The sequence below is a fragment of the Mchenga conophoros genome, linkage group LG18, assembly GCF_057382185.1.
Source record: "Mchenga conophoros isolate Kocher_MC1m ecotype Shallow Benthic linkage group LG18, M_conophoros_male_GT1.1, whole genome shotgun sequence".
In the NCBI taxonomy this organism is placed as follows: Eukaryota; Metazoa; Chordata; class Actinopteri; order Cichliformes; family Cichlidae; genus Mchenga; species Mchenga conophoros.
This window is the reverse complement of record NC_140543.1, coordinates 32,685,208-32,701,130: the sequence shown is the minus strand read 5'-3', so window position 1 is coordinate 32,701,130 and position 15,923 is coordinate 32,685,208. Positions and strand designations below refer to the sequence as shown.

The 15,923-nt window shown below is 38.0% G+C and overlaps 1 protein-coding gene across 2 annotated transcripts; it reads right to left on the bottom strand.

Moving 5' to 3' along the window:
* On the bottom strand, positions 1-11,525 carry LOC146554219 (LIM/homeobox protein Lhx8-like). Of its 2 annotated transcripts, none has more exons than XM_085254856.1 (8): positions 11,074-11,525; positions 9,598-9,756; positions 8,504-8,625; positions 5,353-5,573; positions 4,600-4,700; positions 4,038-4,133; positions 3,360-3,540; positions 1-1,040 (listed from the first exon to the last, which is right to left on the bottom strand). In XM_085254856.1, exons 1-8 carry the CDS (start codon positions 11,104-11,106, stop codon positions 964-966), a joined length of 990 nt encoding a protein of 329 aa, XP_085110982.1. In that variant the 5' UTR covers positions 11,107-11,525; the 3' UTR covers positions 1-963. The 2 variants fall into 2 exon arrangements, with proteins under 2 accessions (XP_085110982.1, XP_085110981.1); XM_085254855.1 differs by lacking the exon at positions 11,074-11,525 and adding an exon at positions 10,039-10,419.
* Positions 11,526-15,923: the final 4,398 nt, after the last annotated feature.

Below are 15,923 nucleotides of genomic sequence, written 5' to 3'. Positions count from 1 at the left end.
TTTTTGAATATCCCTGGTATATCAGTTACAGCAGTTAGCTGCTTTACAACACACACCCTTTATATAGTTTCGTATTCGTTCTTCTTTGTAAAAGCGCATACTCCCAAAGAATACCACGGTATAAAAACAACTTTGTTCCAACACCCATCACTCAAATTATCAAATCATAGTTTCTATATCCTACAAGAGTGCAGTGTAGACTTTTGATTGGCTTTTTGTATATTTGTGGTATTGGATATGTATACACTCACTCAGTGTGTAGTTCATACGAATTCTATTAGAATCTAGCATTCATTTATTAAACACATTTACTGTATTACTTTTTTTAAGAATATCACTACTGAGCAACAAGTGTTCATTTAATTGTAGTCAATAATACTTTCAGTGTCAGCTGGAGAATACTGACATTTTGTTTACATTTGCTTTTTAATATACAAAACATGTATTCTACATGTTTATCTTTGCAACAACAACAAAAAAAAGACTGTTAGTAGTGTAACTCAATCCTGACTTTTCTAGTAGTCATAAGACAGGGCAAAAAGCATTTTAAATCCCATCCCCAGTTCTTTAACCTTAACAAAAACATCACTCAAAAAAAAAAAAAAAAAAAAGCAAACAAGCAATTTTACATCATTTTCAAACAAAGTGCCTTATCTCATCAAATCCTTCAAATAAATTAAATTTAACACATTAACAAAAGTCTCATCTTACAGACATCAGTTTTCACATTAATTCTCATCCATTTCATTTCATGAAATTAATGCAGTAACTTGAGCTGATGAAGTGTCTGCTTACATTAGGCAGCAGTGTAAATTCAGTACTCTTCATATGCTGGACAATGAATTTAACCCATCCAGTCCTTACGAATTCATTTTAAACCAACTCCTCTCACTCTCTATTATTTGCTCATCATCCAACCATGAAGGAACCAGTGGCTTTATTTTTCAGGCAGCAGGTTGAAGCTTAGGCATGGCTGACTGGCAGTTGTGTCAGTGAATGGGACATGTGTGGCTGCAGCAGAAGTGGGTCTGGAGTTTGGACTGTGGAAGTAACAAACTCAAAGTTATTCAATGATCATAGATGTCGGTAAATAAGCATGGTTTCTGACAAGATCTCAGACTTTGATTTTAACAACAATAACTGATTCCCAGTACTGAAAATGGGATTCCTCCAAACTATCAGCAAGTGATGCAGAGATTACCTTAGCTCTGAGTTTCCTGCGTATTGGTAGATTCAAAGACTGATCAGCATAGCAATGACCGTATTACCATCAGTGTTGGGGAGTAACGCAATACATGTACCGCCATTACTCATATTTTGTATTTTAAATACGTAACTGTATTCTGTTACAGTTGCTGTTTAAGAAGGTGGTATTCAGAATCAGTGTTGGTCAAGTTACTTGAAAAAGTAATCAGTAACTAATTACTGATTACTTCCCCAAAAAAGTAATCCCGTTACTTTACTGATTACTTATTTTCAAAAGTAATTAATTACTTAGTTACTTTTTAAAAATGATTTACAACCTGAATAGGTGATAAAGCGATAGATCTTTCAGCCCAATTCTACTTTTTCTGCATAATCCATCATACAAAATGTAATCAAATGGAAAAGTCTCTTTTTTTTTTAACTTGTTTTATTAGTTTTAATCTTTTAACTTTATGCATCAAGCAAAAATGTAATTATATGCAACATTCTCTGACTGGAAGAAATTTGTTTAATATATAAACCTATTTTCTGCACATTCCAGCACATAAAATATATATTTTTTTGTGTTTACACTCACTCTTTCAAATAGATGCAAGTAAAACACAGCAGAAAGTAAATAAAATCAAAGACTCGTGGTCCTTTTGCTCTATTTTCACCTGTAAAGCAGGAGTGGAGCAGGCGGAGGGTTACCCTGGTGCAGGTGTGCCGCAGCGGTCAGTGGAAGAATCCGCGAGTTTCTCTGTGAGTTTCCCATTACGTCGTAGCTACTCGGTGCTTGTTGGAAGTTTAGGGGTTTTTTTCGCTGTAAAAAGAAGTTTTCTTCCCACGCACAGCGGACGCTAATGTTTTTGTCACTTTTTATGGAATCAAACTTAAAGGTCAGTACTTCCACGCTTTAAACGCTGCACGCTCATACGCTCTCCCGCACTCGATATATTATCCATTGTTGATCTGCAGACAGCTGTTGTCACGAACGTAGCACTTGCTTATGTCACTGTCATGAGACATTCTCGCAAAAAAAAAAAAAAAAAAAAAAATTTCACGGTTTTAGTAACGCAGCGTTCCTACGGGAAAGTAACGGTAATCTAATTACCGTTTTTGCAATAGCAAACCTGTTACTTTACTCGTTACTTGAAAAAAGTGATCGGATTACAGTACTGCCCATCTCTGTTCAGAATACAGTTACTTTGTTCAAATGAATGGATTACACGGCGATACTTTCCTGTTTCATATGTTAGGCTATGCCCTCTCTATTTTTAGTTTTCCATGCCGGTGGACACCCAAACAAAACGCGGATTAAGAAGCTCTAATGTCCGTGTCTCAATCTCGCGGCTCATGTCACCTCTACTTGCGGACCGCATAATGACGAGAAGAAATGTTTTTTTAAGAAATTATTCACAAAAATGATTTAATATGAAAGCATTAGGCAGCGTGTTACAGGCATCGCCTTAAAGAATGTAGCCTCATGGGCAGTGTAGTCCGTGCTGCAGGGAGAATGGACTGCCATACCCGTTATGTGTCTGTGAGCGAGGGAGGGAGAAAAAGAAAAAAGTACGAGCTGTCACGGAGCAGAAAGCGGAGCTGGAAGCATGTAAATATAATAATAACCACTGCAGCCAAGAAGAGTGCCTGACGAGCCCAGTTGTAAGTAAGCTATTAAGACTCAACTGTACACTGTGTTCGTGTTTTCCTCCGAAACAATAAGTTCCGTTGGAGCAGCCTTTCAACCAAAGTAAAGCTAGTTTTCAGCTACGAGCCCGACACGAACCCGACATATTAGCCAGAGTTCCCTTTACGGTTTTACGCCTTTACAGCTCAGAGCCGCGAACCTGTTTTACAAGTGTGGAATAGTTTTCTATACGAGATCGCTGCAAAAAGTGCAGCCTTACCTAATGTCAACCTACTGTTACTCATTTTATATTAAGATTTAAAATCTAGTTGGTATTGGTATGGCAGTAAAAGTAATAAATCACACAGCAATAGTACATTCATGTAGTTGTAAAAAGCATGAGAATATATTAAGTAATCCAAAGTATTGAGAATATGTTACTCTCATTGAGTAACGTAACGGATTACAAAATACATTTTGGGGCATTTATTCTGTCATCTGTAGTGGAATACATTTTAAAGGTAACCCTCACAACACTGCTTACCATCCATATAGGTCAGTGTGGTGAGGAGAGGTGCATCTGGAGAAATATAGGTGGTATACTGGAGATCATCCATCAACGGTGGAGACAGCTGACCAGGAGCAAGTGATGTCATCATTGTTGACTGGGCAGGATTTGGGTTAATGTGCTTCTTTTGACGAGCTCGGCAGTTCTGAAACCAAACCTGTATGAAAGAAGCCTGGATTAAGCGCTGGTCTTGGAGTGAGGGTTTCCCTTGAAAGCGCAGGGGATTGTTTTTCTTCACACAGAAAAATGTCTAGACATCAACTGTGCAAATACCCTGGATTTCTCACTATTCTCAACTTGAGGGAAAACGAACTTTGCAAGTTCATTATGTTACTTGCTGGCATTTTAAATTCTGGATTTAGCTCCAGATTCTAACTGTTTACATTAATCCAACAATTAGCGCGAAGCAATACACCAAAAGTTACACCTATGTTATGACCAGTTATGAAGAAATCTGACAGTTACTGCGAACTTTAAAATTCTTACAAAAATTGCCACCCACAGAGTTTAATTATGACCCAAAATTTGTTCACTCCAACCAACTAAGCATGCATTATTTCAAAGGGACTGCTAAATTTGCTCACTTAATCCTGTGACACGTTATTGCAGGACCTCCCTGCAGTCGTTTAGTATTGTCATTCAGGTCTGTTTTACCTGAATAACCCTGCGGCTGAGTCCAGTTCTCTCTGCCAGCTTCTGCAGCGTCTGTGCATCTGGGTTGTTATCTTTAGCAAACTGGGTCTGCATCACCTAAACAAGTGGAGATGACAGATGAGTAAATGTTTACATCACTGAAATCTAAGATGGGTTTCACTGTTATTTTAACAGACCATGGTAGCAGAGTGCTATGGTGTTCAAATGCCACTAGAGGGCAGAAAAACGTCAAAATAAGCTGAACAAATATCTGGCTTATATTGTTCTTTCCTCTGAACACACTCAGCAAACAGAGCCCCAGTAACATTCACTAGTCACCATACAATCATACACAGCCATCACTTTAATATTAAAACAGTAACTTAACAGGGTTCTCTCACAGAAGAACAAAGTATTCACTGGATATTAAAAATGTAGACATGAAAAAAGACAAAGTGCTATTATTTTAGTCATCCATGCTAGTGGTTGTACTTGTTGTGACACTTTTAAGTGTAAATGGTCTAATGGCAATGCAGGAGTTAGCACGCAGGAAAAAAAGAAGAAAAAAAAAAGTGGACAACACCTGTAACTGGTCCACAGTGAAGCTGGTCCTGGCCCTCTTAGCTGGCTTGGGCAAAATGCTAAGGTCATCTTTGTCTGCCATCTCTTCATTTTTTGGTTGTTCTTTAAGAAAAACAGGATTAAAGGACATTTTAAATGACTGGTCCCATTTCAGGTCAGATGCCCTGCGGACATCACCGGAACACGAGTTCCATCTAGAAGACCCATGTGTTAGAAAGGTGTCTTTTTGTACAGGGTCAGGCTATATTCTTCAGTATGTGTGACAGAGTGGTAACAGGAGGATTCAGCTGTCTCTCTGCAGAGTTTAAGGTTCGGTGTGATATTGTGACAGGCAGAAGCATTCGTGTTAGCAGTACAGATATATTTTCAAAGTGGGTGTTACTAAGAACTTCTAATATTTTCATTTCTATCCTTGAGACATTTATTCAAGTATTTGATGTTTGAGTGAAACTAAAATGCCAATGCAAGCAAGTATGGCATTGAACTGTAATGTCTGGAGTATTCTAACCATAGGTTTTTTTGGAAAGACTTCCAAAAAATAGTTTACATGGCAGCAGAAATGACATACCTCAGTAAGATGAGCATGTGGTCTGTACATGACATTTGCTCGTCTTTTACTTAACTTTAAAATTCAAAGTTGAATTTTTTTTATTTTTTTTGGGGGGGGGGGGGGGGGGGGGTGTAATATTCATTTCACAATCATTTTACTGTTTGCTGTAATTCAGATCGGACCCTTGTCCATCCATACACTCACTGTTTTCCTTGGCTCGTTTGAGATTCTCCATCATAATATCATAGTGTGGCCGGCAGAAGATTCGATTCTCCAGAAGTCCGCATTCTTCCCCTGTAGAAAGCTGGCGTTTACACGAGGTGCAGGAGAAACAAGCCAGGTGGAAGGTGCTACCTCTCGCCCGACGCACCCAGTCACTAGAATGGATGTTACGCCCACAACGGGCACAGCGAGTCCCATATCGCCTGGAACAGAGGGAAAAAAAGAAAAAAAAAAATCTGTATTTATCTATGAAAGACTTTCTTCAGGTTTTCAGTCCATCCTTGATACCCCATTTAAAAAAAAAAAAGTCATTTACATTTTTTCCTGTACTTAAAATAAAAACAAAAAAGAAAACGAAAACCCTCACCCAAACAAGATTTTGTTACCGATTATAATGTCTAAGGCATAATCCATTGACATTTTTAGCCTTTCCTGTCAGTTCACTGTACCTACATTGCCTACACGCCCCAGTATGTGTACCAGCCCGGCCCTGACCCTGCATGAGGGCTGATATCAATCATCATCTGAGATCAAAGTGCATGTGTACCTGATCGCAGGTGTGATGAATATAACCAGACAATCCATTTGAAACAAACATATTCTTCTCCAGTGATGCATTTGGGGATAAGCTGCAGCAGCTTGCCCTTCTTATCCCCTAACAAGAGAAGTTGATGTGTCATCAGAGGTGGGACCAAGTCATTGTTTTGCAAGTCTCAAGTAAGTCTCAAGTCTTTATCCTCAAGTCTCAAGTCAAGTCCCAAGTAATGTCAGGCAAGTCAGAGTCGAGTCTCAAGTCACTGGTGTAAAAGTCCGAGTCAAGTCACAAGTCTGAAACTTTGAATTTCAAGTCCTTTCGAGTCTTTAAAAAAAACAAACGAAAAAATAATGTTGCAGTTATGCTAAATGTAAATGTTAGACCATGTAATTTTAAAATCTGTGTTTTTCTCAACACATACAAAATAGTGAACTTAGAAAATATACACAAATTGTGAAATTGCACCTCTTTAAAATGCAGCTCAATTAAACTTAGCTCCAAGAATAATTTTCACCGACAGTTCTGAGATAAGCTGCATGTTATTCTTGGATGCGCTTGTAGGACCAGCTTTAAAATCGCATGACAAAAATATCATACACATTAAAAAAAACTGTATCACCAACGTAGCCTGGAAAACATTTGCTAGTTAGATGAAGTCAGCTATCTCATCTTAGCATATTTATATGCATATTTATAATTATACGGTTCTTGGAGTGAGTGCATACACTCATGAAGTTTAGTAACTTCAGGTCACTGCAACAAGCCCAGGTACAGTTTACCGACGGATGGGTGCAGGACCTTGAAATGCACCGTGTAGAAAGTAAAGACCATCGTACGTATCATAAGTTTACCAGTCTCACAAATCGTCTTCATAAATACACATTCGTTAACCGTTTATTAATAGGACCTTTGAGCTCAACGGTAATTAATTAGTAGTGGAAATAATTTCTGGTACCCATCACAGAAATGTAGCAGTGACAACAATATTGTATGCTGTAATCGTACTGGGCAATTAGTGATACAAAAAACCTGTTTTATCCTGTGAATAAAAGTATGTGTTTTTGTCAGTGTACCATAATAACAGAAGCGAAACGCAATATTGTGTCAGGATAATTTACTATTTATGCACAATAAACAAAGGAGCATAGCGCAACAATTTCTGTTCAGCGCCAGACTTGCTTGTAACCTATATCACCAATTATGTTAAGAAAAATGACGCATTAACTACAACAGCAGACTGACCTTTGTGTAAATGCTTGGAGCAGACTAACCTGTGAGCTGGAGTGTTCTGGGACGTTATATTTGATCTTTGAATGGCTGCAATCCAGTCGCCTCTTTGTTACTTCGGAAACATGGTTTGAACAATTTCTCTTCCACGACATAATCCGATAACAACCGATCTCTTTACCCGTCGGCTTCCCGTGGCTGTCATGCGACCGGCTATTGCAGTTAATAATACAACGGCTTCTTGACATTTTTGTGTTTCTTTTTATCGCTGTGTGACTGATTTTAATTGAAAGCCTGTGTGCGCTAGTACCGCTTGCCACGAGTTCCCAGAATCCTTTGCGGTTCTACCCGTGAATGACGTCACATTTTCAATCTCTATATAATATGCATGTTAAATTTTATATTTGGGGTAAAATATCAAGTCTTTTCAAGTAAACCGGTTCAAGTCCAATTCAAGTCCCAAGTCATTGGTGTAAAAGTCCAAGTCAAGTCACAAGTCTTAGAACATTTTTTCAAGTCAAGTCTAAAGTCATAAAATTAATGACTCGAGTCTGACTCGAGTCCAAGTCATGTGACTCGAGTCCACACCTCTGTGTGTCATACGTTATTCAGACTTCCTTAAGAGTCATGTTTTAGTCAGTTGGAATAGTCTCCCTCTGCCAAATATTAACTATTAGTCAAAATTTAAACAGGATGGAAATGACAGGAAGTTTCTAAACAACTGAAAGCAAAAGGCAGCCCAATTGCGAGGTGTTAAATATTTTCACCAGTCAGTCGATTCTGACTAAAATTAATTCATGCACGTAACACACAGATCAGATAGTTTTCTGCTCTTTGATATCATTACTTAAAGACTAGATGTGTACTATAAAAATATGAATATCATATATGCAACAAAATCTTATATTAAATTATATTAAAAAATTACCTGGGGGCATAGTCCCCACCTCTTTGCATTCGGAATGGTTTCCTCTGTTAGGATAAGCATCTGGTTAGGTCAGTTTGTTATAGTGTTCTTGTTCTTCTAGCCAAATTGTTTTGTTTAAGCTCATTTTCCATTCCTTCATGTTTTGGATAAAATCTTTATGATCTTTTGGGGTGAAGTGAAAGCTACATTTTTGTAATTGTAAAGCGCTTTGAGGGCCCCAAAAAGCACTATATAAATGCAATCCATTATTATTATTATTACTACATTTTGAATAGCAAACCTGTGTGTCCTTTCACTGCTTGACAGGAAAAGAAAAATCATATACCGATAATGTTAAACTATTCTTGAGTCCCAGATTCCCACAGTCTGACATTTTATAAAATTCACATTTAGAATAGAACTAACTGCATATAGGACACAGGTGGTGTGCGTGTGTGATGTACCTGAAGTAGTCGAGTTTGCAGAAAACCTCTTTGTCTCTGATGTAACAGCTCACGTGTCGGCCCAGTGAAGTCTTACACACACTGCATGAGAGGCAGCGCACGTGCCAGCACAGATTATTGACCTAGGATTTCAAATTTTGACAGAGTTTAGAATTATTTAAATACCCTTCCAAAGTATATTCTATCATCATTGCTAAAGACCATAGAGGCTCCTGGAATTATTGGTAATGCTTTTATTTTTCTGAATGCAATGAGATATTGTTCTCATTTGATAATTAATAAGCCTTTTGTGGTGTGATTCCAATTCCAAAATAATACCAAATGTACATCCAGAGACAGAAAAGCTTTAATGAGCCAAATGAATTTTGACTGCACACTCATCCATTCTGTCCTTATAGACACAGAAGTGTTTAAAACATTTTATTTATTTATTTTTCTTTAATTAATTTTCTACAAAGTTTTTTTTTTTTTTTAAAGCAGAATAATTATGTTCCTAGTGTTAGAAGTTAGTGTTAATAGAATTCCTTGGAGTACTTTAAAGGACAGTACAGATACAATGAGATTTATGCATCTTAATTTTACAAACACAAATATATAAAAAAAAATAAATAAAAAAAAGGTCAATGTATCAGCACTGCCCTCTAAAGCACAAAGAGGACCCCATGCCAAGGGTTCAACAGCTGTACCTTAAGAACTGTGACCCCAATGACAAGGCAATCATAAACCTACGGGCAAAATGAAATACTTTATTTTCTGAGGGTGAAGATTAGTACGAAGCATTAATGTGCTGTGTAAAATTGCAGAAATACTTGTTCTGCTTAGGCTAGCTCATATATTTATATCAGTTTTCAAAATTAATAAACCCTCAAAATGATTTAATTCCTCTTGTAGGACAATCAAATCCACATTTAGCTATAAAGAGAGGCAACTTTGCTGTACAACTCTATTAAAAGAAAGCTGACAAGTGCTGAAAATATCTGAACTACTTTTCCCCCTTTTCTTAGAATGATAACTGGACTGCTTTGTATTAAAACTGGCCTAGTTTGGAAATGTTGTCAGTGACATTTTGGCCAGACACAGTATGTTAGTTTGACCTTCAGGAGGTATCTGTCCACTATCTCCAGACCGCAGGAGGTGCACACCGGTTTCCCCTGCACACAGACCTCGGTGGGGACCGCAGACGAAGAGGACGAGGAGAGGGAGGACGGAGAGTAAGAGTCCTCATCAAAAATATCATCGGGACCAGAGGAGCCCTATTAGAAATAACAGTCCCCAGAGTAAAAAAATAAATATAAATCAAAATGATTAAAAAGGGACAGCAAAAAAAAGAACTTTACACTTTTAAAAATGTCCTCAAATGTGTCACGAAATTTAGGAGCATAAGTCAATTTAAAAATTAATTGCGTTTGTTTTATGTACATTTGCTACTCAAATGCGTACACTCACGCGTGCTCCTTGCAATTTCTGTGTCTGTCTCAAGCTGTTATCCCCACGGGAAAAAGAAAACGCAGTTAATTTGGAAGTGAAACACCTACTGTGTCGCTATAAATATGTCCTTGTTGTAGCTGAGTGAAAACAACCTCCGTCGATGGCGTTTCTTCTTCTGACATGGTGTCAGCCATAAGTCTGGAGTGACGCACTAGCCTGACTGGCACCTAGTAAAAGTTATGTCGTCCTCATATGACAACCATCGAGATTAGCCTTCGCTTTCTATAGGTATGAGTGTGCATTTATTTTATTTAAGTAGACATGGGTCCAGTCATGGTGTCGAGCTAAATATTATTTTTATTACGGAAGCCCACACATGACTTAAAATATTCTATTAGCATTGTGGGGAAAAGAGGACGTATATGTTCAATTAGCAGCTCGTGGGACCGCATGTAGAGCGGCCTCGCGCACAGCTGAATTTAATTCTGACTAATTGTGTGTTTAGTAACGCACGTGCACAGGCTAAAGACCACTGTATGCTTGTCACGCTACAGTCTGCACTTGGCTACAGTCTTCCAGAGTCAGGTCACAAATCAGGCTTCCCCCCCTTTCTATTACATTTTTGAAAGTGTAGCTACATGGCGTAGGCTACGAAAATATGAAACGTGGAGGTGCCCGTCTTTATTTTGTATTTATATTGCTAACGTCTGCATGAATAAATATTTATATTTTGTTTTATTTTATTTTATTTTATTTATGTACTGTGATGCGGAACTTATGCAAATTGAAGAAAATGTGTCACTTTTTTAGAAGCCTGTACCTGACTTTATCGAAAACAAAAAGTTCGCTGAACCCTCTAACTTCAAATATTGCATTATATTTGGGGTATCTTAAAAGTTCACTAAGCTAATTTAGGTCGCTGGCCCACATTCGTCAATTGTTCGTTGTAAATGAGCACTGGGATACAGGGCAGCTGAAATGTAACGAGTATGTTTGAAAATATTATGTAACTAATTTTCCGAAATAAACATAATAATAATAATGATGATGATGAAAATAATAAATAACTATAAGCTCGTACGAAGTTTGTTTTACCTGTGATTAACTTACAGAATGTGACTTAATGATAGATTTGTACTCACCACGCTGTTGGACACACAGTTAAACATTTTCATGAAGCATCCCCGTTCAGCCAGATGTTCACAGCAGCAGCGGTTCGCTGTTTTACCCTCCTTGTTTTATTAGTCCACCGCGCTTCTGCCGACTCGCCTGCTTTATTGTGACGGTCAGAGGTTTGTTTCTCTTCTTACCACTTGTTGCAAAAAAAAAAAAAAAAAGAAAAAAGAAAAAACCCGACAGAGAAAGACCGGCGCACCTCCCACTGCGTTAGTCTGAGACCGCCCGCTGTAGCAAGAACTCCATTTCGGGTAGATTGGTTTAAATCGTTAGTGTTAAATTAAGAACAAAAATACTTATATTGATATTGATGAATCGTGAGCTTTAAGGCCTCAAAACTTTAGATATCAATATCAGTCAGTGAAAAATTACAAATTGTTGACTGAAATTACAAAGAAATTACAAAGAAATGAGCCAAAAAGACATCCCCCCCCCCCCCCCCCCCATTTTTGCTTAAAATATAGGTCCAGTAAAACGAATTTGATTTGGAAAATTCCCATGACGCAATGTAATATACAGTTATTTACTCGAAAACGACTTTACAATATTGTACTTGGGAAAAATGTTAATATTTGCACGCTGACAGTGTAGAAAGGGAATTTACAGCAGACAGCTTTTCAGTCGAAAACATCTAACCCAGGATTTTATATGGAATCACAAGATTTCGGTTTATATCATTTAGTTTATTTCTCATAACCTGGAAAAAAACATACTGCAACACTTTGAGAAAATCTTCTTAAAAAATGAACCTTCATAAATCTTTTCTTGTGAGAGACACTTATAGGTTCAGTTAAGCCCAGCCGGACTTTATCACCACTCTTCATCTTTTCCTTCCTTGTCATTAGGGACCTAAAGAAAACATCACAGGTTGTGTTTGGGCGCTGAATTATATTTATTTAGACATCCACACCATCTGAGCAGCTGCTAAAGTTGTTGATTTAATCCTTCGAAACTGCTCACAGTACATTAGAACAACAGTTTTAATCAATTCAATTAAGTGACCCTGCTGTTCTTTTGCTGTGCAGCATTGAAATACAGTGTGTCTATATTTATAACTACAAATAAATATTGAAAGTTAAGCTATTTATTGCAATACTATCACAACACTTTCATGACTTTTCATGTACCTTTTATTGTCCCCTTTAAAAAAGAGATGTGCCCCCCACATACACACATCCATTCTTTGACGATTACCTTATGAGACATTAAGTAAAGATGAAGGCTGACCAGAAATTGGGGTCGAAAAAGCATGAATGAAAACATTCTCAGAGGGCACTTTCTGAATGGAGAATCAAGAGGCAGGTCAAGAATTCCTTCGGGTCTTATCTGCATATGCAACCCAATACCGCAGCCCACTCAGACTTCTAAAACTGTATCTTTGACGTGGAATTTAATGGCTTGATGTGTGCTTAACCCTGAACAGAAAAGTCTGCTTTTAAAAACTGTAATGTGAAATATGAAAGTAGCAGCACCACAAAACATTCAGTTATTAATGGATGTCATCTGGACCTTTTCTGAAATAGCTATAAGAATGTACGAACATATTAAATGGAACGGTCTTTGTCAGCACTTTCTAGGAACATAAACTTGTTAAACTGTCTAACAGACGGAGTATTGTATCTTTGTCATAAGATGATACTATCATTAAAATGAACATAATAACTTTTTCAGTGAAACAGGCATTTCTGATATTTTCTTGCCCTACTGGAGGAATGGCAAGTAACATTTGTGCAGTGGTTAGCACTCTTGTCTCTCGGCAAGAAGGTTCAAATCCACCATGTGACTGGGCCCTTTCTGTGTGGACTTTGCATGCTCTCCCCGTGTCTGAGTGGGTTCCATCCAGGTGGTCTGGCTTCCTCACACATTCCAAAAACAACCAAAAAGTTGAATGGGAGGCAGAGCTAATTGGTGATTCTAAATTGCCCATAGGTGTGAATGTGAGTGTGACTGTGTTAGCCCTTTGACAGACTGACCTCTCCAGGCTGTACCCTGCCTCTTGCTGGATGGATGGATGGAACTTATCATCATATCATTATAACTTCAGAGTACACCAAAATGACAGATAATGTTGTAAAAGGTTAAATCTAATAAAGTTCCTGTCTTTTTGTGTCTAGGAGTAATTGTAATTGGACAAACTCTTGAAAAATGGCCTAACCTCCCTGTCAGCACCCAATGTAGAGACCCAAAACATAACTCTACTGTAACTCATCTCTCTCTCTTAAACACACACACTGAAGCTGATGTAAGAGGATGTTTATCTCCCAGTGATGCTGATTACAGACATGCAAACCCTTACTTACTTCTTCTCTACAAATCTGAATGGAACTGAATGGTTCAGCTCCTCCAAAAAACAAACCAAAACTGCCCTGTTTGCATTTGCATGACATCTGACATTAAATTTGAAAATTTATAGTCGGACAGTCAGCGTGTGGTAACTCTAATAAAATCTTTGTAGCACAATTAGTTTGATCTTGCTTTTCTTTCCTTTCACTTTAAATATCCACTTTAAATGTTCTGCCAAAATTAGCTCAGGCTAATGAACATTTAGTAAAACTACAGTGTGTTCCATGCTAAGTCAAAGCCATGAATGGCTATCATTCTTAAACAGAAAACACTGTTTTTGCAAAAGAGTTACCCCCTGCACCTACTACAGCTTTCTTCAGGCTTTATTTATTTTATTTGCAGCAATATGCATTAATCTCATGTCAATGAAGCTTCCGTATGACTGTTCCCACCACTAACACATGACCCTACGCTGTGTTCACTGCATCATTCCATGTCTGGCACTGATCACCACCTGCACTCATGTATATATCTTTCTACGTAGCACTTTAATTCTTATTCTTATTTTTATTTTTTCATGTCTATTTAAGCGTAATTTATGAAAGTATGTTTGCACTGAAGCACTGCAGCAATTTCCTAATGTTGTAAACCTGCTCAACATTTGGCAATAAAACCCTTTCTGATTCTTATTCTGATTCTTCCAGTTGAGGACATGTGAGATGTTCTCAAACATTTATACTCATACATACTATGATTTACTGCAAAACTGCATCAACACTATGCAAGCAAATGTTTTATTTGTCTTAATGTCACTGTAAAATATTCTAATAACTACTGGCCTCTGTGCAGGAACAGAAGCCCAGTGCCCTGTCCCCCTCCCCTACACAGTGGCAAGTTTACTGTCATTAAGTCAGAGTTCGTGAGCAGTGGCAGTGTTTGTCAATGGGCTTGGTTTCCCTCTTTGGTCATAAACATCCCAGCATCATAAAAACACACAGTTATTTTTGGTTTAAGGCAGCTTTTGCTTTTAATTTGCACGTGACATGCTATGGCTTATCTCGCTGCTTGGAAGTTTTCTCAGTACGGGTGTGTCTCTGTACATCTTTGTGTGTTTGTGTGCAAGTTTATCTGAGATGATTTAGCTGAATGTCAGAGAGTTGCTGCTGAAAGATCGGTTGGGACTGCGTGCATCATGGCTGCTCACTGAACGTGTGGTTGAGAGAGGAGACCACCTTCCTCGCCAACTGCTAGGTTTCCATAGGTTATCTGACCCCTGGCAGGAAGTGTTGTGACAGGTATGGATGGAAGAACATGACTGGAAGACGGTGGTCCTTTCATTCTGTACACCGGAAACTCTACAAACGGTTACAATTAGGAAGGGCAGCACTTTGTGTGTGCGTGGATATATATGTGTGTGTGTGTACCTCTTTAGAAATCTTTGTGGGGACCAAAAACTGGAATTTTACTATACTTGTGGGGACCAAAGGTCACTTTGAGGACAAAAGTGCCTGTCCTCGTGAGTTTGAAGGCATTTTTGAAAGTCAAAATGTGGTTTTAGTGTCAGGGTTACAGTTAGGTTATGGTTTAGGCTAAGGGTTAGGGTTAATCCTTCATTTTTGATGGTTAGGATAAGCATTATGTCAATTACATAACCTCACTAAGATATAAAAATGAGAATGTGTGTGTGTGTGTGTGTGTGTGTGTGTGTGTGTGTGTGTGACAGAGAGTGGCAACAGTTGCCTCAAGGCGCTTTATATTTTAAGATAAAGACCCTTCAATAATGCTTCCAGAACGCCAACAATCAGATGACCCCATATGAGCAAGCACTTGGAGATGGTGGAAAGGAAAGACTCCCTTTTAACAGAAGGAAACCTAAGGCAAAGCTGTCTGATTCCACAGACAGCCTGAAAGCTGAAGGCTCTGCCTCCCATTCAACTTTTAAATATTCTAGGAACAACAAGTAAGGCCGCAGTCTGAGAGTGAAGTGCTTTATTTGATCAATATGATAATATTAGGTCTTTAAGATAAGATGGGGCACAATTATTCCAGACCTAGTATGCATTGAGAAGGATTTTAAATTCAATTCTGGATTTAACAGAGAGCCTATAGAGAATGCAGCGATAGAACGGGAGAAATATGCTCTCATTTTGATGCGTTGAGAGGTTTTGAACATTTTAGTTTAGTTTAGGGTAATGGCTGACGTTGGTTTTTAAATTCTTTAAGTTTTAGTTGATTTAGTATCACAAGATTATTGTTGACTAAATCTAAAGTTAATTCAGTTTACTTAAATATGTAGTGTTTACAAAGCCTCTTATTTTCCTTGACATCAAATGCAAAATGTGTCCGTATGTCTACGCTTCTCTTCCCCACAAACATCGATGTTTTGTCATGTTTCCATGAAAAACAGTAAGCATGGGGGTAAGGTCGCTGACATACATTAACAGTATGAAATTAACAAGTGATGTGATAGTTTTGAAGCCACACAACAGCTACCTAACGTTCAGAGCACAAGGTTCTTGGTATGTTCACCAAA

What these genes read in the sequence shown, in the direction of transcription:
- LOC146554219 (XM_085254855.1), bottom strand. Translation starts at nt 10,125, where the DNA reads ATGGCTGACACCATGTCAGAAGAAGAAACGCCATCGACGGAGGTTGTT. An exon ending in TGCAAACTCGACTACTTCAG is followed by an intron (nt 5,574 to 8,503) that starts GTACATCACACA and finishes CCTCTGTTCCAG; the next exon opens with GCGATATGGGACTCGCTGTG. An exon ending in TCACTGTGGACCAGTTACAG is followed by an intron (nt 4,134 to 4,599) that starts GTGTTGTCCACT and finishes CCACTTGTTTAG; the next exon opens with GTGATGCAGACCCAGTTTGC.